This window comes from Teleopsis dalmanni, chromosome 2 (assembly GCF_002237135.1).
Source record: "Teleopsis dalmanni isolate 2A chromosome 2, ASM223713v2, whole genome shotgun sequence".
Classification (NCBI taxonomy): Eukaryota; Metazoa; Arthropoda; class Insecta; order Diptera; family Diopsidae; genus Teleopsis; species Teleopsis dalmanni.
This window is the reverse complement of record NC_051847.1, coordinates 241,451,773-241,474,522: the sequence shown is the minus strand read 5'-3', so window position 1 is coordinate 241,474,522 and position 22,750 is coordinate 241,451,773. Positions and strand designations below refer to the sequence as shown.

Below are 22,750 nucleotides of genomic sequence, written 5' to 3'. Positions count from 1 at the left end.
CACTGTTTTGTTTTTGCTACAATTGTGTTATAAAGTAGCAAGATTACCCTGAAACTAACACTTGTGTTAGATGATTTGATAGATGAAGATGTAGATAGATGTGATTTGATTCGATATACCTATGTATTTGTGAATAATATAAATGTCTACTACCACGACAAAAAAATGTTAGATTACTCTAAAAATGTTCGATTAGGTAACATAATTTGACAGATCGAGAGTAAATCTATTTTGAACTCATATTTACCAATCGAAAACGTCATTAATAATCATAATACAGAAATTATAAATTCCTTGATAAATAATTAACGTATGACTTTAATTATCTTCATTAATTTTATTAAAAATATTCTTCTTTCTTAGTATCCGTTTCCCCATGTGTAGTGCGCTTCTGTCATTTCTCTTTAAATTGTCCTTCTCCAAGTTAAATCCGGTGCACCAGGGTATCTGCAGCCTTAAGGGTTTCATGTTAAAGATTTTCGTGGAATGTATTTATTTGGTTGTCGGATAGTATGCCCTATCCAATTCCATTATCGCATTTTTATTTTGGTTACAGCAGCTTTCTGATTTGTTTGGAGCAAAAGTGCGGCATTTGTTGATATGTAGTTTAGGCACCATATTTCTAGGATTAACTGCAACCATTTATTATATTTAAAAAAGTTTGTATCTTTCTTTCTATCTATTTTGAATGCTTCCATGTTTCACAGTCATAATAAAGGACTGCTTTTACATTTGTGGCTCAATATGGCTCAATAAAATAAAAATATTACTTATTTAAATATTTAAATTTACTCAATATTGGCAACAGTATTTATAAAATAAAATATTTGGCAACAGTTATAAATAATAAACAAACTCTTCTCTTCTGTCATCTGACTAGAATTTTCCATTTTCTTCCAAAAATCATTCACAATAGATCAGTTTTTAGATTAGGCACTATTGTAATGCGAGTGATTATTCGTTTTCAGGAAAGTGGGCTTATTTCTGCAAACTTCGTTTTAGCTTTGCATACTAATATTTAAGCGACACCTGTTCTATTGGAACATTCCTATCAAAAGAATATACCTATAAGTTTTCTTGTTTTACTATAACACAGAGGGTGTTCAATGGCTTCTTATCAATTGTCGTAAATTGTCGTAATAATAACTTCAGTTTAGTTCATTGTATTTACTTAAAATCGCATTTATATGTTTTTTATGAAAGTCTTGGCCACATATCATATCATACATATCATATCATGGCTTTCTAGCTATGAAAACGTTACTTATAATTATAAGAATTTTTCAACTATGACTTAAAAGTGTATATTCTTAAATTTTTCCACTTTCTCATACCAGAAGTACTGTATTGAACGAAATTACTGTAATTTCTTTGATCCCAAGTTAAGGTTGCTATATAATTTAACCAATAGAAGTGGAGCAATAAAATTAAAACTATATAAAGTCGTAGTTTATATTCACAACAAAAAACAATAAAAAAACAAGAACACAATTGGTTTAGCAATAAAATAATTAAATAATAAAAAAATGGAAATCCATTTTTATGCATCATTTGGTGTATCTACTTTGTACTGATATATTCGTAAATATTTGCATATGTCAATTGAAATTTAAATATATAATCAACCGCAGCATTGAAATGAATTGCTAGTTTAGTTTGCTCGTTTATATTGTGTATTAAATTTACTCAGATACATGAAACAAAACACAACCTACGCATATATGGTTTAGTTGTAAAACCTATGAGTATGCAACCCACGCTTAAAAGTTGATTGCTTATCTAAAGGCACTATGGTATAAGAAATCAACACTGAATAACCAATATTTGAATCATAATATTTCATTATTTTCCATTTCATATATTATATTTTAAAGTTGACACATTGTGAATTTCAATTCTGTTTCTTTTTTTATAAAATCCAATAATTATTTAATTGAAAAAACACTCTAGTCTAGCCACTGACAAAGCTATATTGCCGACTGCAGTCAGCTTTTCGTTCTGAATGAGAGCCCAGTAAGAAAGCTGGCTAGCAAAAATTATTGAATAACCAGTGAACCCTAACTTTGTAACCCACTCTGGTAGTCTAAAACAATAGATAGAGAGAAATAGTTTATATTATACACAATAGTTAATTTATATTGATATTTCTATTAAAGTAAGTAATAGTTAGTAATAGATTAGTAATAGTACAGAAAAATTCTTCAACATCATCTACTAAAGTAATAAGATCAGACAACAAAGAATATGATGTGCCATTTTTTGTATAAAATCCATATAAAAATATGCTCAAAAAGTTAGATAAAATGAAAATGCTCCTGTTATTTTTCGTGCGAGGAAGTTTTGCACTCTTTGAATCTTTTCCATATTTGTAGAGCTGGCTGAGCACCATAAATTTATTTTATAAGTCCATATAGATTTAATGACACAGTTGTAAAGTAAGACCTCGTTTTCGACACTTAGTTACTATTTGGGTTCATAAGCTAATAGAGCTGGTTAAACTTTAATTTTAATTACGTTTTCTTATTATCTATGTTTTTGTTCCAAGTTAGCCTTCTATCAAGATGGATGCCAAGATACTTCACGTCATTTACACACTTTTTGATTCATTTACCTTTATCCTCTATTTGGGTAACCACTTCTCAACATGGCACAGATGTAATGACATGAAATGAAATTTCTACGTGCACTAAGAATTGCAGTATTGTCTGCAAAAGTTGAGATTTTATGGTTTGAAAAAAGAGGAAGATCGGCTGTATATAGTAAAAAAATATATCTGCCGTTATTTCAACTTCTCTCAACTTCTTCTTCTCGTAAAATAGTTATTTATTTCAAACAAAATGTTCTTGAAATTAAGTAAGAAAGAAATAGCTGATGCGTATTTTCAGGAAGCTTTAATTTATTTTCGCAAGTAAGTCTTCGTGCAATACCTTGTCGAAAATTTGAGCACCATCCTAAAAAAAAATTTAATTTTAAAAAATGAATGGGGTGTTTCAACTTCAATGCGTTTTGTTTACTTGAAAACTTGAAAATAATGAAACTTTGTTGATGTTTATGGGATCCATATTATTATTACAAATTCGTTTACCTATATCACAAGTCCAAGTTTGTGCAATGATAAAAACAAAATCGTGTCTAGGATAATTATTAGATAAGTTATTTGTAGATAAGTTTATCTTGAGTTGAATAGCATTATTTACATAAAAGATATCTCAGATATATATTTTGGCTATCCAAATTTCGAAAATTGAATTTGTAGCAGAACAATCTATATACAAAGTGACCTTTACAATGTATGACTTAAATGATTTTAATGATTTTTTTAAAATATACTTTAATTGTACTGTCAATTGCATATAATAAATCGTGTCGTCTGTAAGGAAAATAATAAACCTCTTTGTACTTCATATCATCAGATATAACTTTTTGTGTCACATTACACAAAAACTTATTTAGTTTTAATTGCACTTTACTGTAGTTACTGTGATAAATAATAAGTTGTACACTCTAGACACTTTAACACCTTATTTAGGTTTAGTGAGCATTACTTTTGCTATAAAAATGCTTGTATGTACACATAATTTTTATCCTCCTCCTAAACTAGTTCTTTTCTTTAACTTTTCTTCAAGACAACCAAGGTATCTCCACAACACGTGCCTTGTAATAAATATTTATTATTTGCAGGGAAAATAAACAGTATATGACATGCCAAAAATAGATTTTTGCAGTGCCTAGATACTTCCAACATGCTGTGTCTCTTTGCAGGATTCTAATATTAGCAGAGTTTTTATCGTAACAACTTGAAACCCACAACCAATTTATTTGAATTTTTTGCGTGAATATTAACATTTATGACAAAAGCACTCTGTGTTTATATATATAAATGTTATATCCTTTTGACAGTAACATAGATATGCGTATAAGTGTATTTGTATCATTTTGTGTAATTGCAAGCATTCTTATTAACAACTTTTTGCGTTCTTCTGAATATAAATATGATTTCGTTTAAGTTTTGGCAATAATTTTATTATGTGTTGGTTTGATCTTTCTTTACTTCATGTGTGTATAGATATTTGTTTGGCGATAAATAACTGCATTCATACAATATTTCATAGCATGGACACATCAATAAATGTGGGGTTATTTTAAAAAAGACACCACCTGGAATCTGCATTCATATTTAGAAATATATAATATATATATTTTGTGACAAAAATAAATTACATAACGTTTAGTATCAGTATTTAGTATTTCAAATCCATTTTATTAAAACTCTTTTAAAGTACCATATAGTAAAATATATGCATATACCTATGTATGGAAGCGCATACAACTCTTTTGAAATGATAATATGCTTTCTGCATTTATAACTCTGGTTTCCAAGTAATTTTGCCTTTTAGTGTTATTACAAAGACCGACACGAACAAGTTAACAAGCGTCGGTATTGGGCAGTATGCGGCATTTATTAATATTCTTTAGATATGATAAATCTTAAGAAATATTTTATATAGTTTCTCTCCATTTTATAACAAGCTCGGCAACCAACAGTGGGCTGCTGCTAAAACATAACTTTTAAGCCTTATATTAAAGTTTTATAAGAAAACTTTAGAACGTTTTATTTTTAGAATGTAATATATTTATCATATTCTTTTGTATTTTAACAAAAAATAGGGGAGAATTTTCTGGGTTAAGCGTTTTTTATTATAGATATTCAGAAAGTTACACTTGCATTATCCCATATTGCAATGGAATGCGTCTTTGCTGGGAATATTAATGCATCAAAATGAACCAATGAACTCAACTTTAGCTATTAGACATCATATAAGTATCATACTATAAAAAGAAACCTCAATTTCATAGTATACTATCCTATGGAAAAAAAACGAAATAAAATATAAAAGGAAATTTTTTGTATATTAAAAATTAAAAATATTTAAAATCAAAAAATCGATATATTAAAATTCAATTCAATCGATATCGATAAGTTTTAAATACTGATTGGTGTAAACAAATATAACGACAATAACTTAGTAATTGAAAATCTATGCACAAGTAGATTGTATTCCAGCTCAGCCAGCATTTAACATCGCGGGTAGTCACATTATCATCACTGTCATTGAAAACAATTTCGTGAATTCATCAGGGAATAGCGTTTGCTCTCTAATACTTGTCCCCCCAGCTGCGAATCGCGAAAAACTATAAGTGGTGAGCAGTCTATTTTATACGCAAAGAATCGCGTTGGACGATTGTTAGATTTCAAGAGCTCGTCCGCAATTGTTATTAATAACAACGCGATGGTATCTTAACTATTCCGCGACGACGTTAAATGCCAGCCTAGGTTTTTATAATTTATATTATATCTGTAATAACACACACTTCAAATAACGGTTGAACAATATAAAAATATTTGTTTCTGAATATAACTTCTTTCAAAACAAGAAACCTTCTCCCAAGAAAAATTGGGAGAATGTCAGATGAGTTTATAGAATCGCGTTAATAATTAACAAACGAGTTATTGGTTATTGTTCTTTAATGAACATTATCATTTGGAGATTAATAATGCTAACTATGTTAGAATAGTTTTTAATATTTTAGATTAAGTTTTCTGAAAGAATAAATATTTTTCAAAAACAAAATATCAACTTTGAAAAAATTTCTAAAAAAAATTGAATTCTAAAAAATATCAGATATCAAAATAAAGGTTATTTAAAATTCGTGTACAGCATCAAGTAGATGAAATGCCGTTTTTGAAAAATTTTAATATGTATTCAAATATATCCCAGACTCCTTTCCTAAGTCTGGCGATGACAGATCTTACTGGAGTTAGATCATAATATCATTACAGTCAAATTGTGTGCAAGGCTTTCAAATGATTCGTAACGTCTTTTAACATTTTATATATTTGTAAAGTTCCCTAAAATATGTTATATCAATATTTTTTGTAACCGTTATATAACAAATCTTTTTTATTGCAAATTCTGTATCTATGGTAACAGCGTTTCACGAACAGGAATTCAATTATTTTGTAAATAATAGAATTTGCCACCGTTCAAAATATTCTTATATTATATATATAATATAATTTTTTATATTATATAAAAAAGTACTTCGACAATTGGTTTGAGCGCATGCAAAAGTGTATAAATCAGGCTGGAGAATACTTTGAAAGACAATAAAGCAATTTTTGATGATAAATATTCGCATTTTAATTATTAGGACAGAAACATATATAGCAGCCCTGGTATATGATTTCTTTCATTTTTTATGTTTTATTTCGTATGTGTTTTATTTTACATCGATTATTGAAACTAGTTCTCTTTTTTAAAATATCTAAGTTGTTATATAATTTCAGTAGTTATCGTAGTGTTTTTATTGGATTCGTAATTATGCTTCATTCTATTTAACACCAAGTAATACTCATAAACAAGAATATAGACTGGTATGTAAATGCACGCAGTTTGTATGTTGTCAATGAAGCCTTGGTGTCTGTTTGACTGCCATTCATAGGAATAAAGCCATTCACAAACATATTAAATATATTCATAATTAATTTACAGCGTTTATAATTTAAATTATTGTTTAATATTTGTTTACTTTCTATCATTTCAGAACTCTAAATGTGAGATCTACTTGGAAGTTTAATCTGTATTTGGAATGTGTGTACTAAAAAGATATGTTTAAATTTGTGAAACAATCGATGTGCAATAATTAAAGTATTAAAAAATAAAATCCAGGAAAACCAGGCTTAATGTTCTTCATTTTAAATAGACAATTTTCAGCATATTTCTTTATAGGATCTAAGAATATATAATAAGGAAAAAATTATAATCTATAAAGGTGAGTTATTTGAAAGTATTATTTTATCTTTATGCATTCATTTAGATGAATATATAATATAACTTTTTCACTGTCTAGTCAGACATGTACATAAATAATTCTTCATTGATTGAACTTGATTTTTGCAACTGATCATCTTTTTTAATTTATGAATGAAAATTAATCCAGATGTTGTTTAATTTGGTAGTAAACATAAACACACATTTTTTTGTTCCAATTGCTAAAACAATTTGTAAATAAATGTTTAAGCCATACCTATAAAAAGAAATCTTTTTTGAAATAGAATAGAAGAGCAATAGAAGAAAAATTCTCAATCCAGAATTAGTTTTTAATTAAATTCATTTTTTGGTCATATTTCAGATATCACCTAATATCTATCTATCGAATGGTCTTTGGAAAAACCAGTGATTTAACTGTCTATATATAATTTTAAAACTGTAAGTGCCAGACAATAAACTTATAAATTGCATTATCAAAATTTAGAGTTTTAGCAAATTGTTGTCATTTTTAAACAACAGTTTCCTTGTTGTGCTATTTAAAAAAAAAAGAAAACTAATTATCTAAAAAAACTTTATAATTTATTAACCAATTTATTAATCAGATATTGTTCCTGTAATCTGTTGGGAATCAATGATAAAAGTTTTGAATATCACTGGATGGTTAATGAAGGTTCTAAAGATCAAATGTGACTGTTGGATTTTCGACTCGAATTTTTTTCAATTGTTAGTCTTTACCTTAGTCTTACCTTTTAGTCTTTCTATTTTTACCGACTGTATCATTAGAGATTCTTACGGTAACAGTAATCTCAGTTACCATTAGTGATGATTTACCAATTGAGAGTCAGTAACTATTTCAATTCTATTAGAAATTGTTCAGTAGATTTAATGGATATGCAACTACAAAGCAACTCCATGACCCATTACTAAATCAGATAATACTGTTGTAATCAAAATACAAGTTAAAATTTTTAATTAATTTGTGTGCAATTTCATGTCAATATCATATTTGTCCAATAGTTACGCACGTGTTTTATAAATCTATCTCACATAGCATTAGTTATTCGAAAATATTTAGCTAAAAATTCAACGCTTATCATTCCACAACCATCTTAGTCTAGTGATTTAGCAAAGCGTATTCCCTAAGCTCAATAGAACACTTCGAAGACACTTCTTCGACACGATTGAGAATACAAGTAACTGGATTGATAATAACTGAGAACGCTGTGCACTTTAAAGGCTAATCCGACAATTTAGTCTCATAATTGTTTTCAGGATTTGAAAAACGATGGCATGAATTTATTTTATCAGGAGGGGAAAACTTTGAAGACTTTGAGCAAAAAAAAAAAAGATTTTAAAAATTATAAATAATTACACTTTATTTTATCTCTAAGAATAAAATATCTTAGAGTATTACTTATACCACGGCTTTTGAATATTGCCAGATAAAAACAGCAGAGAATTAAAAGTTTTAAGAAATTAAATTTGTTCGGCTAACTAATATCTTTTGATACATTAAATGTTCTCATAACATTTTTTAAACATACAATAAAATTTTGTTAAATAAAATGTATCTTCATATTGATTTTATTTTACTTTACAACTAACAATTCCTGTTGTTAAGTAACGCGTTTTATATGTATTTTTCTTTTAGCATTCTTATCATTATTAATGCTGATTGTCGTAGTATTTACGATCAGTATTTTATATCGAAAAAATATTTTTAATAATTTAAATGTTATAATATTCCAGTAAACGCAAGCTATAGCTATAGCTATAACATTCAAATGACTTCGAAGTCACGAAAAGAAGAGGCTTCTGAACAGTGGCTGCAAAACACAATACCTAATATCTTTTATCTGAAAATGTACACAAATGAATTTTTACTCATAGTTTCAGTATTACGTTTTTATGACTTTAAATTCCTATGCAGAAGAGTTCAGTATCCTATGCAAAAAGTATTTTGCATTTTATTATATCACAAATTTGTTTTATCTCTATTTGTGGAGATCGTACATTTTTGTTTTAATGTTGGCATTAGAATGCGTATCGAATGGGTCAGTGAGATACGCTGACTATTGAAACCATAAGAAACAAATGAACGAAACAACAAGATAAGAGTAACTAGTTGCATTTATTATAAAAAATATAACATTCTAAAATGTTACATTTTCTTTAATTAAAAATATTATTAAATTTGCCCTTGTTCTTCTACACACATATATTTTCTTTTGTGAATAAGATATAAACATATTCCAAGAATCGGACTTATAAATACTCACATTTCATCTATTCACAAATTCGGCTTACTCACCAGTTACATATTGCATTACGCAAAAGTGTCATTTAAATGATTCTCATAAATATTTCATTCAAACTGAGCTTATTCGAATAACTAATACAGTAATCCCCCCTATAACGCGGTAACTTATAATGCGTTTTCCTATTACGCGATTTCAATCCCCCATATAAAACGGGCTTTCCCCCATATAATGCAGGAATTTGTACAGTTGATAATTAGCTTCGCGTACCTTTGCACATTTGTATACAGAGTATACGGGAGTGCGTTATAATGCGTTATAACGGATTACTGTATAACATTTTTTTTTCGCATGGAATGGATTTGTTGTGTATCGCATATCGCAATAATAAATCTTCCATACATTATATATTACATAAAGTTAAATTGTTAATTCTTGAAAACCTTCCAAGGTAACTACGAGAAAAAATCAATTTCTGTTGTTATTTACTGTTAGATGAAATTTTTTCATTTGGGTGAAATATTGTCGAATTTTAATTTTATTAAAATTCATTGAACATTTTTTGGGAATGTTTAATTCAAGTATATTTTTATTTACATTCCCGGGATGTCTGTACTTTAAGTGTATGGTACCCACTATGGTAGTGGGTACATTTATGATAGGAGATGATGAAAAATTAGCATCATTGGTAAACGGTTACGTCTTTCGCAGGTTTGAACTTAAGTTTGTGTGTATGTTGAGGCAGGAAAACAGATGGGCGAGATAAGGCACACATTATTATTTATTTTAAATAAGCTCAGATTCACAAATCATTAAAGCATTAGTCAGTTATTTAGTTAAATTTTTAATAAAAAAACAAGTGCATATATGCAAAATAACCAATATTATCTAATTATTACTTACTTAAATTGCTTTTATTTAGGAATTTTGTTATTTTTTAAGTATAATTTAATTTTAGTACTTTATCATAAAAATGAAATTTTGATGAAATTCCAATTTGTTGTTTTGTTTTGGAAAGAAAAAAAATACATCAATAGTACGCGACCGCGCTTATTGCTCCCAGGACATGAAAGATTTTTCGTTGAGTCATATACAAGCTTCTGTTGTATTAAGTTTAGCAGAGACAGGAGCAGCAAAACGCATACAAAAAGGAATGAACATTGCCTGTTTGAGTAAATCACGTCGGCTGTCTTTGGTAAATCTCGTTGACTGTTGTTGCTATGCGACATGCTAACATCATGCATAGCATAACACAGCAACGACTGTTACTAAAAAAATTGCACTTGCTTGCATATGGTGAACAAAATGACAAGTTCTATTGAAGTTTTTGAAAGTGCATCCATTATAAGATTGAGTGCATAAATTCAGTGCAATCCAAAGCACAGGATTAGCGATAAGAATTTTATACAGTTTGTTGATTTGGTTGGATTATAAAATATCTCAGACAGCAGATGCATGTGTAAAGCAATTATACACCCACCCTTTAGTTTTAGAAAGCATTGCGCAGCTCTGTTTTAATGAAATGTACATACGTATATATATATTTTAATTTTTTTTTTTATTTATTTTTTTGTTTTATTTTATTTTTTACAAATACATCTTACACGTCTCCGTTTCTCGCTTCTCGCTTAATTTGCTTGCCAACGTTTTGCAGCATATTTTTAAGGAGATTCAGACCAACAAAAACAAAACGTTCAAATCTTTGTTGTTGCTGTACTAACTCTCGCAGTCATTCTTAAACTCACTCTCAGTGAGTCTCACACATTTGTTATGCTAAAACATGCAACACAACTGCACTCTTAGTGTTGAATGCTGGGCTGCTGAGCTGCTGGGCTGACTAAGGTATATTTTTTATTTCTGTGGTTAAGAATTTAGTCTTATTGTAAATATTTACTGACTTCTTCTGTATACACTACACTGAACAGTGAACAGTGAACACTGAACAGAGTATAAAAACTCAAACTCATTCCTCAATGCCGTATATAAAAATGCATTATTATCCTCTCCCGCGCTTTTTTATTTTTTACAGCTACAATAATTGCACTGTTCAAAAGGCATAACAACAAGCATCAGTCTGTTTCATTTCAATCTTATTTACGGCGGGAATATTTCATACAATACAGCAATTGTATGAACGAACATAACTTTGATGCAAATATGTATATGTATATTCTGTAACACATGTATGTACATACATATATAGATTTTTTAATAAACATTTTTTTTTGTTTTTTTTTTATTATTATTTTGATTGGGAGTCAGTTGAAAAATCTCGACACGCGCAATGATACAAATCCCTTCATAATCAACATTAACATCAACGTCATCAGCAGCAGTCGCAGCAGTCGCAGCAGCAGCTACCTACCATGGACACCATTTTTTAATTTTAGTGTATAACTTTACTACATTGACAAAACAACACATACAACAACTACAAACGATTGCAACCACGGTGATATTACATTGTTGAGTGGGGTTACTGACTTTTTGGTGTGCATTTGCTTTCTTACTCTTTACACGTTTCTACTCCCTCCTATACACTATACATTTAGCGGTTTTAAAGTTTCTTTGATTTTAAATGTTTTTTAGACATACCATACTAATCATTTATTTTAATATTTACACCATAGCTGCATATATACAACAACTGATATTTTTTCTTATCAGTGATATTTCCACCCAAGTTTTATCAGTGACAGGATTTTAAGAATTTTTTCCCATATAATATTTATCGTTCTAAATAATTTCACTACAATATATTATATTTCAGGATAGAAATTCAACAACAAAATACTTTAAAAACTTTTTTTAGTATAAATTTAAATAAATTTTCACAAATTTATTTATGTATGTTGCACAAACATTCTAAAGCATTTCTAACATTTCTCCTGCATTACTATATTATAAAACTTTAATATTTATCTGTCAGCTTTAAAATAAAAATGTTTCCTTTCTGGGTTTAATCCGGCTTTCAAACCAATTCTCTTTTTAGCCTGATCACTCTGTTTAAGTTCTGAAATAAAGTTTTTATAAAAAATTTCTTTCGGCTAGTTAAGAACATGTCTGTATACTGTATATATCATCTACTTTGTCGACATAGGTATATAAAAAATGTTTGGCTATGTTGACAGAGAATATACAATCGTATTTACATACTTTAAATCAGGACTTCGAACCGTACATTTTTTATCGTTGCCATAACATTGTGGACAGTACACAGTACCTCTCCTGGACTAGGCAAATTACGGCAAACAATATTCTGAATTGCAGTTAAATAACGCTAAATATTCCTATAAAACTATTTGATTGCTAAAAATCTTAACCAACCAACTATTTGAATGGTATGAGTATGGTCATACACAAGCTTTCTTTAATAGGCTCAAAGTCAACTATCTCATAAAATTTTTTTCAATTACTTGCAGTATAGTCACTTCAACAAAAAAATTCACTATCACTCCTGCTTTTACTGATGGTGATATGATTTACCATCATACGTTTTTATACGTAAATTTGTATTTATTTATACACATTTTGCTTATAATTTCGAAAGCAGGCTGCAGTTGTAGTCTACCCTAAACCCGACAAGGACCCAAAGTTTTCACAGAACTGGCGCTCCATCTGCTTGCCGTCAACTTTGGGTAAGTTGGCAGAAAAAGTGATTCTAGACAGACTTAGAACTTAGGTGAAATCGCTAAATATTCTCCCCGACGAGTGATTTCAGAGATCCTTTCGTGTAAGAATGAACGGTACCCTCTCTTCTATCTGAAGAATAGAAGCCAGTGTTCCTCAAGGGTCGCCGCTCTCCCCTTTGTTGTACAACATCTTCACGTCTGACATCCCAATGCTAAGTCCCTCGGTGCTAGCATTATACGCAGATGACACGTGCATGTTATATACCGTTAAACATGGCAGAAATATAACTAACACGTCGTAAGAGCATGTTAATCTCATCCTGAAATCCTTTTAGAAATGGAAAATAAAATTAACAACGGGAAAACTAAGTCCCTGTTTATAACTTGTAAACACAGGCAGCATTTACCACGAGTGAGAGTTAGTGACATTGCGATCAATTGAAGAACAACATCAAATACCTGAGAATCGCGTTTGATAAGCGGTTCGCTTGGCACAAGCATATACAAGACAAAAGAAGTAGTTGTACTAAAACATTTACGGCTACTGATTAAACACAATAACCTTAGCACTAATATCAGAAAGTTGATCTACATCCAAATAATCAGATCGACATTTCTCTACAGGTGTGTCACGTATAGCAAAGCTGCCAGCTCTACTATCCAGAAGCTACAAGTTGCTCAAAGTCAGGCTCAACGAAGACTCTTTGAAGTGCTATGTTACATCCGCATGAATGACATGCTAAGAGATCTCAGAATAAACCCGGTCAAAAAACACATAAGATACATAAATACAAAATACATAAATACATACATAGTACTATCTAATCTCCCAGCTAAGAAAAAGTAAAAGTGCCCAGTTGCACTAACACGGAAAAATCTCAACATGGACAAAAGTGAATAAAATATATATACTGTAATAAATTAAGAACCTAAGGGCATGTTGTGCAGAGTGTCTCAGTCACGGTATGAGTACAATTGTTGTTGTTTTTAATGCAAATTTTAAATTTGATAATGAGAGAAAAAACAATATGGCCGTTCAAACTCCGGCATGAGAGCCAGCGTATTTATGCCCCGGTAATAAGGCAAAAATGGCAGTAAGCAAATCGCTAATAATATAATTATTACACTTTCCGATTTTAAAGAAAAGCCTAAGTACTGTTAACAACTATTTAATAGTTACTATTATAAGATTATTACTATTATATCGTAATAAATTAACATTATTACAGCCTCTATGAGTTTTTTCTTGCTAGTTATTTTTGGTGACAAATTGAAAGTGAGAATATCTAAATTTCCTTTTAAATTTGGACACAACCAAGAAGTACCAAGAAGTAGTAAAAATACAAAATTGGCAATACTGATGTAACACTCTGCATAACATGCATTTGCGGCATAGCCTGAAAGAGCGAATTTTGCCGTGCCCGAGACAATCATTTAGGGGCATAACATGACCCTAAATGAGCTTATAAATAGTTTTCTAAGTATGACAGTTAGTTGGATGTATTGGTGATTGCTAAAATGTAGAGCAATAAAAATGGTTATATACAACAAGAGTCGACTATTTAATTGTTTATCGCGATCCAGCGATTGCGAACGACTAAGCTGAATTCGAAATTTACGCAACAATACTTTAAGATAATCATTTACGGCCCTATACTTCTCCTAAAAGTTAAAAGAATTGTTATATGTATATCACACACACATTTGATTATGCACTTTGTTGAGAAACGTTTTTTAGAATAGCTAGGATATTTTTTGACTATATGCGTTTACAGTAGTACACTAGCAATAGTAACTTTTCTTCTTCGTTCTTCGTTGGTTATGTAGGTCTCGTTCTACTACGTCGTTAACTACTTTAGTTTTGTAAAAAAAACTTCGAGAATAAAGTTTGAGACATCATTGAGTAAAACTGTATGGGGGAATCTAAAAAAATATTTAGTTATTTATTAATATTACAAAAATACAGGATAGACCAAATGACAATCAATATAATCAGTCAAAAACTGCACAAAAAAATTTCTTGATTATAAATTTAGTTTAAATAACATCAAATAATATATATGCATATACAGAAAACTGATGCTAAATATAGTATATGTAATATGTTTTTTTTTTTTTTATTTTTATTAAAACTTACATTTATTTATTGCATCTTCTCTTAAAATGAGACTAACAATAAGTTGTAAAATCTTATAACTAATTACATAATGTTACAAATTTTTATTTTAATTACACATTGTATAAAATAAAATAAAATAAGTAAACCTTATATCACGAACCTCACTTAGATTAATGGGTTAAATTAATATGTTTAAATATGTTTAAATCGTAATATGTTTAAATATGTAATATGTTTAAATCGTAAAACTTTTTAATGTACATATACATGTCTTAAAATTTTAAAACTGAAAAATACCTCGACTGTAATAAAGTCGCAAATTTGTCATAGTTGCAGGACAAGAGTACTCCTCAACTGTAAAAGTTACAACTATTGTGAACGTATACTGAAATAATTATAGAGTTCACACAGAACACATTTAAGATAGCTTCAAGCAGTATCTGTTATACTACAATAAAAATAATTTATTTTATTCCACTTCTACATATAAAAATACAATACATAATAGATTTGTCTTTAGTTAAATATATCAAATATATCAAACTATTTCCTAAAAACAAATTCATATGTTTATAAAAAATTTTTTTACAGATGGTATTAGAATTTATATTGTAAAAAACATCGACTAAATTGCGGTTTCCTAAGAAACCGCTGCTGCTGGAGCTTCAAATGCATGGAGCAACGTATTTAATGTTGCTGCAAGAATTATGGTTAAAGCTACAGCAGCATCAACGACGGCAACAATTAACGTAACGAGTCAAAATTCCAAAATAGAATTTGAAAAACCGCACCAGCAATTTCAGCATCAACATCAGCAACATATACAACTAATAACGAATACAATAAACGGTGTTGCTGTTGTATCGCCTTCCAAAATGGTTATACCATCTACGGCAACAACAGCAACAGCATCACCATCGTCTACAACTATTTCAACATCAAATGAAACAACCATATCAACTGTTTCAGCTGTTATTGCTGCTGGTCAGCATTCACAACAGCAACAGCAACAACATCAACAAAGCCATGCTCTCTTTCAAACGCAACAACCACAAACTGCGCCGCGGCAACATCCAAAAAAACGAAAATTTGATCCAGCTGAGCTTGATCAAGTTGATATACTTCAAAAGCACACTCAGCAGCCTCAACAGCCTCAACTCTCTCAACAGTCTCAACAGCAACATGAGTCGTCAATATCCAATAATGATGTTAATATGTTGTCTACAAAAAATACCGCTTTACCATTAACATATAAAAATGGTACAACAAATGCTACCAATATAATTGTTTCCAGTACAGGCGGTACCACAACTGGTGGTATCGGAAATCGGCAATGGACTCAACAACATTTAATCACACCTTCACCAACTGCTAGCCTAGCTTCAAGTAATGATACAATGTATGCCATTCGAACCGTGCCGTCAATGATTGTAAGTCCTGTTTCAGTATCTTCTACTGGTACTAACAATACGACAGTGGTCTCAGCAGGTAGATGTGCTACATCTATAGAAAGTCCTGAGAAACGTATTATCATAGCGAGGTTTGTTAATCAATTTTGTACACATAATTTTATCCAATACGTTTTATTGTTTATTTTTAAATAGCACACATCCCTCAAGTACTTATAAGATGCAAAATATTGGCATCAACAACACTAACAGAACAGTGACACCTATTAGTCATATTTCAAATAATGCCATAGTTCCACCACAACGTTTAGCATACAACCATCATCACCTCCAACCACAGCAATCTATTAGTATGATCCAAAATCACCAGTCGCAACAATCTCAATGCGATGAAACAGCTTTAGACCTTAGCGAATGGACCAATACACGAGTATTAGCAAAATTAGGCAGTTACTATGCCTCTGGCGAAATACGTCAACCTGCATCTGATGCAACAACTCCAACAAATTCAGTTTTGGTTGAATTTGATGCGCCTGAAAATTGTACGCAACTTTACACAGAAGTGTTAACAAATGGTCGGTTTAATGTGATATCGGACGCTAGTCCACCAGCTGCAGATGTAAGTAAATAATGAAATATTATCACACAAGATGTCTATAACATTCTCTAATGTATAATTTCAATATATTTTCTTATTTTTTGATGTTTTATTTTTTTAGATTGTGTTAGACACACGAGTCTGTGTACGCACTCAAATGGAAGGTCGATCTGGTTTTGTGTTTGTGGAAGGTTCAGTAACGGATATAAATATGAATACAAAACAAATTACAGTACAAATTGGCAGTACAGATACAACGCAAATTGTAAGCAAATTAAAACTGCATTAAAATATGCATTTTAATAAAACTACAAATAATCATTTAAAACTGTGTTTAATTTTAGTTAAAAACTGTTAAACGTGCAGATTTACGTTTATTGAGACCACCTTGGTGGGATGAACTTATCGATGTGTCACTACAAACACACATAGTTCCACCATCAACACAAGCAACAATTAAACCACAAACTATTCAGGCAACACATACACAACCGCAACGAATTATCGCAAAAACATCTGCTTCGACTGGTAGTCATATATTAGTCAGTGGAGACGCTAATATTATTTATGCACCTACAAATAAAGGTCCACATCAACTAACATATGTGACTGCAAGATATGATGGAAAAATTCCTGGCCACCAAACGCCTACAAATGCTAATACACATATTCAGCATGTTGTGCCGTCATTAGCGGCACAAAAACAAGAAGATTATTATCGTACAACAGCTACTTCGCCGTTTCAAAATTCAAATAATAACACGCTACAAGCATTGGTTGTTAATGCCAGTTCTTCAACGAGTTCAACGAATATTGAAAACTGTTCTGGCAATGGAAATGGTAATGGAAATGGAAATAGTACGAATGTGCCAGAAATAATTATATCTCAACAACAAATTATGCATGCAGGTTCAGCACAATCAATTAGCAATAGTCACAATACCAATTGCCTGCCATCACAAATACACAAGATCTCTCATTCACCATCAGATGATATGCATCGAAGACAAAGATCATACGATGATTATGAATCGGATGATGAATTAAAACGTGTTGATATTGGCAGTTATGCTATAAACGATGCTGATCCTGAAAAATTATCGGGAGGCAGTAAACGTAGTAGCATGCAAAGTCGTGGCAGTACATCCAGTTTAATCGATCAGAGGCTCACTCCAAGATCTCATCCAGCAACTCCAAGGTATTAATCTGGATTGAAATTTGTGTAATCAGTTTTAAGTAAAAAGCTAACAATAGTATTTAACAATCATCATCATCATCATTTGTGATTTTTAATTTATAAGTATTTATGTTTAATTGACTGTATGTTATTAAATTACTATTATTAAAGATTGAAAGTGTTAGTGTCAAATAACTTAAGTCTACATAGTATTGATTATAGATGTTTTACCTTTGTTTGTTTACAAATAGATACACGTTAAAATGAATTCGAAATTACTTTTATGTAGTAATCATTGTAAATTTTTTTACTTAGAAATTTTTCTATAAAATATATATGTATATTCTATAAATATCGGATACTAATGATTTAATATTATTGATTTAACCAGATCTCAAGCGACTACACCACATCGCTTTAAAAAGGGCGATATCGTACAGTCTGAATCCGGTGTTCGCAAAAAATTTAATGGTAAGCAATGGCGTCGGCTATGTTCGTTGTGTTCAAAAGAGTCTCAACGACGTGGCTTTTGCTCACGCCATTTAAATCAAAAGGGAAATACTGCATTACGTTCTACTGGACCAAGTCGTTTCCCAAGGTAACTGCGTTTATATTTATATAATTTTATCTAACATTTCTTATAATTAATTTTTAACCTAATTTAAATTAATTTTTACTTGGTTTATTAAATTAATCAATAAAGTTAATTTCTCCTTTTTTTAGTGATATAAGTAGTCGCTCTAGTAGCAAAACCCAAGTTGACGAAGATACCTCACGTGATTCGGAAACGTCACCCAACTATCGTGTCACAGATCGTTTTGATCAGGAGGAAAGAGATGTAGCTAATATGTTAGGTATGACTACATATGATTATTTAAAAAAAATTAATAATAATATATTATAATAAGTTTAATTTAGTATCTAATTTTAAGCGCAATATAACACAAGAAACAATCTATTAATATTGGTTAAATTTGTTCTTAAAACTATATTTCAAAAATAATAACAAATCGAAGAAATGTATATTACTATACAAAAATTATTATGTCCATAAAACCTTGAAATTTCATGTAATTTTCAGACAAAAATTATATCCATAAAAATACCTGCTTTGCAAATTATATGGATTAACTTTAAAAATGTAACTAACTCATTCTTTATTCATACATAAAATCACAAAGAAAATGTATACATATATACATACATACATACATACATACATACTAAGAACAAAAATACTCTAATGATAAAATCAAAAACTAAGAAAATTATTACTCATGTTTTCATTAAGAAATAATTTATATTGCTTACTGTTTACTGCTCACTCAACTGAGTGTTTTCATTGAAACGCACTTTTTACCTGCTTTACATTCTGCCTCTGCTATAGTAGTATAGTAGTTTCTTCACACGTGATAAACGCAACGCATTGAATTACCTGCAGAATGGAAAGGAAATATTAATGCTTACCGATTTGTAATCCAAACCAAGTGCAGCAAAATTTAGTTTAAAGAATGAAAACGAAAAGAAAAAGACGATGACAGCAATCCGTAATTGTCAAACTGTACAATTGCATAAATAGAAAAGCACATACTTGAAAAGATTGGCTTGACTTGACTATAGAATTCGACAGAGTCTGTAAAATAAATAATATATTTTATAAACTATTTCTATAAAATTGACTTAATTTATTAATATAAAAACATAAAAACATAAACAAAATAAAAATTTAAACATTTGAACATTTTGAAATGAATGTGTTTCAAGACTACGACCTTGGCGCGAAATTATACGTACAATGTTTATGTAAACTAAACAAAATTATAATTAAAGAAATGACTTACTCTATAAAAATATATTTTTCAGTGTCGCTGAGCAGTTCGCGGTCGGCTACACCATCGTACTCCTCACCCGTTAATCATGGCACATCTCCTATGAACGTGAATCATTCTCCAGTACCTGTATCAAATCGACAAAACTTTTTTACACCGATTGGTGGTGGACCAGTCGCTACTGCAGACCCACATACAACAAAATGGAAAAATACACCTAGTCCAGTATTATATAATGTGGGGTTTCCACAAGTAATACGTCCAGAGTCAGTTCGTGCTCAGGGCGCAGGTGCAACACAAACGGCCACTATTGTCTCCTCAATTCCGCCGCCACAAACAGCACCAGTATCAATGGTAGTACATAATCAACATGTTCCTCCTCCTCCTACGCAGATGATACAACCACCACCAGCGCCCCCACCAACTCATCATATCATGACACATCATCATCCACACCAACAAACTTCGCCGGGTCCACCATTACCACCTCCTAGTGTAGTAATGCCTTCAGCAACAAATTCAGTTGGCCATGCAACAAGTGTAATACGTATTTCACCTGCAGCTGCTACAACAATGAACAACATCAACTCATCAACAACTACTGCTGTTACTGCAACTAGTACACAATCTTTTCATCCTGTTATAGTGGATGCTACACAATTGGTACCATTGTTGCCACAACAGCAAGCCTTGCATTTACAACACCAACAACAATCGAATATTCAAGTAGCGCATACACAAGCCTCTTTAACTACTAATACAGGAAACCAAATTTCTACATCTACTTCAGTTGGCATAATACCAGCTGCTCATCAACAAACGCAACATCAACCGCCACCAATGCCAGAAAAACCAATTTCAAAAAACGGTAAGTACTACTAAAGTATCACTCATATTCTTATATGTATTTATATCAGTTTTATTATTAACTATTTTTATGTTGCTCTGCTCTAATTTTAGGATTTAATCCGGGGTCGATATACCATTGGCACACGTTACTGCCCCATATAAACCAATCTCCCGTTAAAACACAGCCATTAACAAACTTCTCAATTGCTGGCATCGTACCACCAACTGTAGATACGCCAACAATTAACAATACATGCAGTCATAATATTAATAACCATCAAAATAAATTGAATTCGCTGGAATCTCCCCCAAACCCTGTAAATTGTGCCACAAATGAAACAAGTAGAAACAATATTGCAGAAACTATATCGATCACTATACAAGAGGAAACAGACGAACAATTAGACGATGATGTATTCGAGCCCTCAATAAATAATACTCCTGCTGGAAGTATTATACCAGCTGCTACAGTCGCTCAAGTAAAGCAAAATCACAAACGTTCAACTAATGAAACCTATCGCATGACCAACTTTAGCACATCATCATCATCTAATGAAAATAGTCGAAAAATTGATGAACGTATAGAACGTATAGATATAGAACCAACAAATTCTATGGGAAGTACAACTGCAACAGCAACTGCAACTGCAGCAGCTCAGGCTGCTGCTAAACGACGTTCGCAATCGCTGAGTTCTGCTGGTGGTATGGGTGCAACTGGGAAAGAACCAATGAGTCCGATTACAAAGGTACATTTGATTTTTTTTAATGTTCTATAAAATATATATAATCTTTGTTTTTGTTTATCTTTAAAAACTTAGAACAAGATACGTAGACCTATGAACGCTTTTATGATTTTTTCTAAAAAACATCGAACATTAGTACATGCTAAACATCCAAATCAGGATAATCGTACTGTTAGCAAAATATTAGGAGAATGGTGGTATGCACTTAAGCCTGAAGAAAAAGCTAAATATCATGAATTAGCTAGTTCTGTCAAAGACGCTCATTTCAAATTGCATCCAGACTGGAAATGGTGCTCAAAAGACAGGCGCAAATCATCTAGTTCAGGAAAAAATACGATGTGTGAAATAAATGGTAAACAACGTAATGACTCAACTGATGGAATGGACATCACTGAACAAGATCAAAATGCAAATATAATGAATAATATTGATGGTCCCTCAATAGATACACAAACTGATATCATACCGTTAACTATCGCAAATTATATTTCTACGATTGATGAAAGCTCAACACCAACAGTATGCAACGCGAATGCAAATGATGTTGTTAAAATTAAATTGGAACCCGAAAAAGATGACTCACAAACTGAGAATGAAATGGTAGCTATTTACTGCATAGGAAAATTCAAACCATTTTCATAACTATATTATTTATTTTTGTTTTTTTTTTATTTTATTTTAAAGTCTGTTCCTATTGAAGAAAATAAAAATAATAATAATAGTAGCAATAACAACACAAGTCAGCACGATGATGGCAAACAAATAGATTTAAAATGTCAAGAACGCGTTGCTGATTCCGATATTGAGGATGCGGCCTTTGATTATAGGAAACCAACTCTAGCCAGTAGTGATTGTGTACAAAAAGATGATCAAAATAAGTCTGAGAAGGTAAAAAAAAAATACTATTCTTATATATGTGTACAAATAAAGAATTTCTTAAAATTTTTGCTTACACAGAATGGAAATGATTTTTTTGATAATGCTGTCCAAACAGTCATTTCTAGTAGTGATCATATCAATACAACAATGACATCAAGTAATACTACTACGAGTAGTAGTACTGTTAACGCAGTTAATAGTGGTAATGAGCGCGATATAACGTTAAAGCCAAAGCCAATTAAAGCAAATCGGCATACTATTGAGAACAGCATCCTTAGCTATCAACAAATACCGATGTATTCTTTCAACAGCCCCAAGAATCCAATTGGTGTTACACCGTTTCAACCCACAGGCGAGCACCATGCAAAAGTCGAAATTTGTAATTTAAGAGAAATTAGAAATCAGAATTTGAATTTCGATTTTT

General features: G+C 30.8%; 1 protein-coding gene across 1 annotated transcript in view; it reads left to right on the top strand.

Moving 5' to 3' along the window:
* Positions 1-6,610: 6,610 nt before the first annotated feature.
* Positions 6,611-22,750, top strand: part of LOC119677139 — a 20,701-nt gene continuing 4,561 nt past the window's right edge. The window contains exons 1-14 of the mRNA XM_038088406.1: positions 6,611-6,834; positions 7,195-7,271; positions 15,434-16,382; positions 16,447-16,870; positions 16,971-17,114; positions 17,194-17,689; positions 17,759-18,047; positions 18,418-18,624; positions 18,750-18,880; positions 19,890-20,723; positions 20,816-21,450; positions 21,523-22,047; positions 22,132-22,335; positions 22,405-22,705. Coding sequence (XP_037944334.1) covers positions 15,550-16,382; positions 16,447-16,870; positions 16,971-17,114; positions 17,194-17,689; positions 17,759-18,047; positions 18,418-18,624; positions 18,750-18,880; positions 19,890-20,723; positions 20,816-21,450; positions 21,523-22,047; positions 22,132-22,335; positions 22,405-22,705 — 5,023 coding nt within the window. The 5' untranslated portion in view covers positions 6,611-6,834; positions 7,195-7,271; positions 15,434-15,549. The remainder of the gene's footprint in view (positions 6,835-7,194; positions 7,272-15,433; positions 16,383-16,446; positions 16,871-16,970; positions 17,115-17,193; positions 17,690-17,758; positions 18,048-18,417; positions 18,625-18,749; positions 18,881-19,889; positions 20,724-20,815; positions 21,451-21,522; positions 22,048-22,131; positions 22,336-22,404; positions 22,706-22,750) is intronic.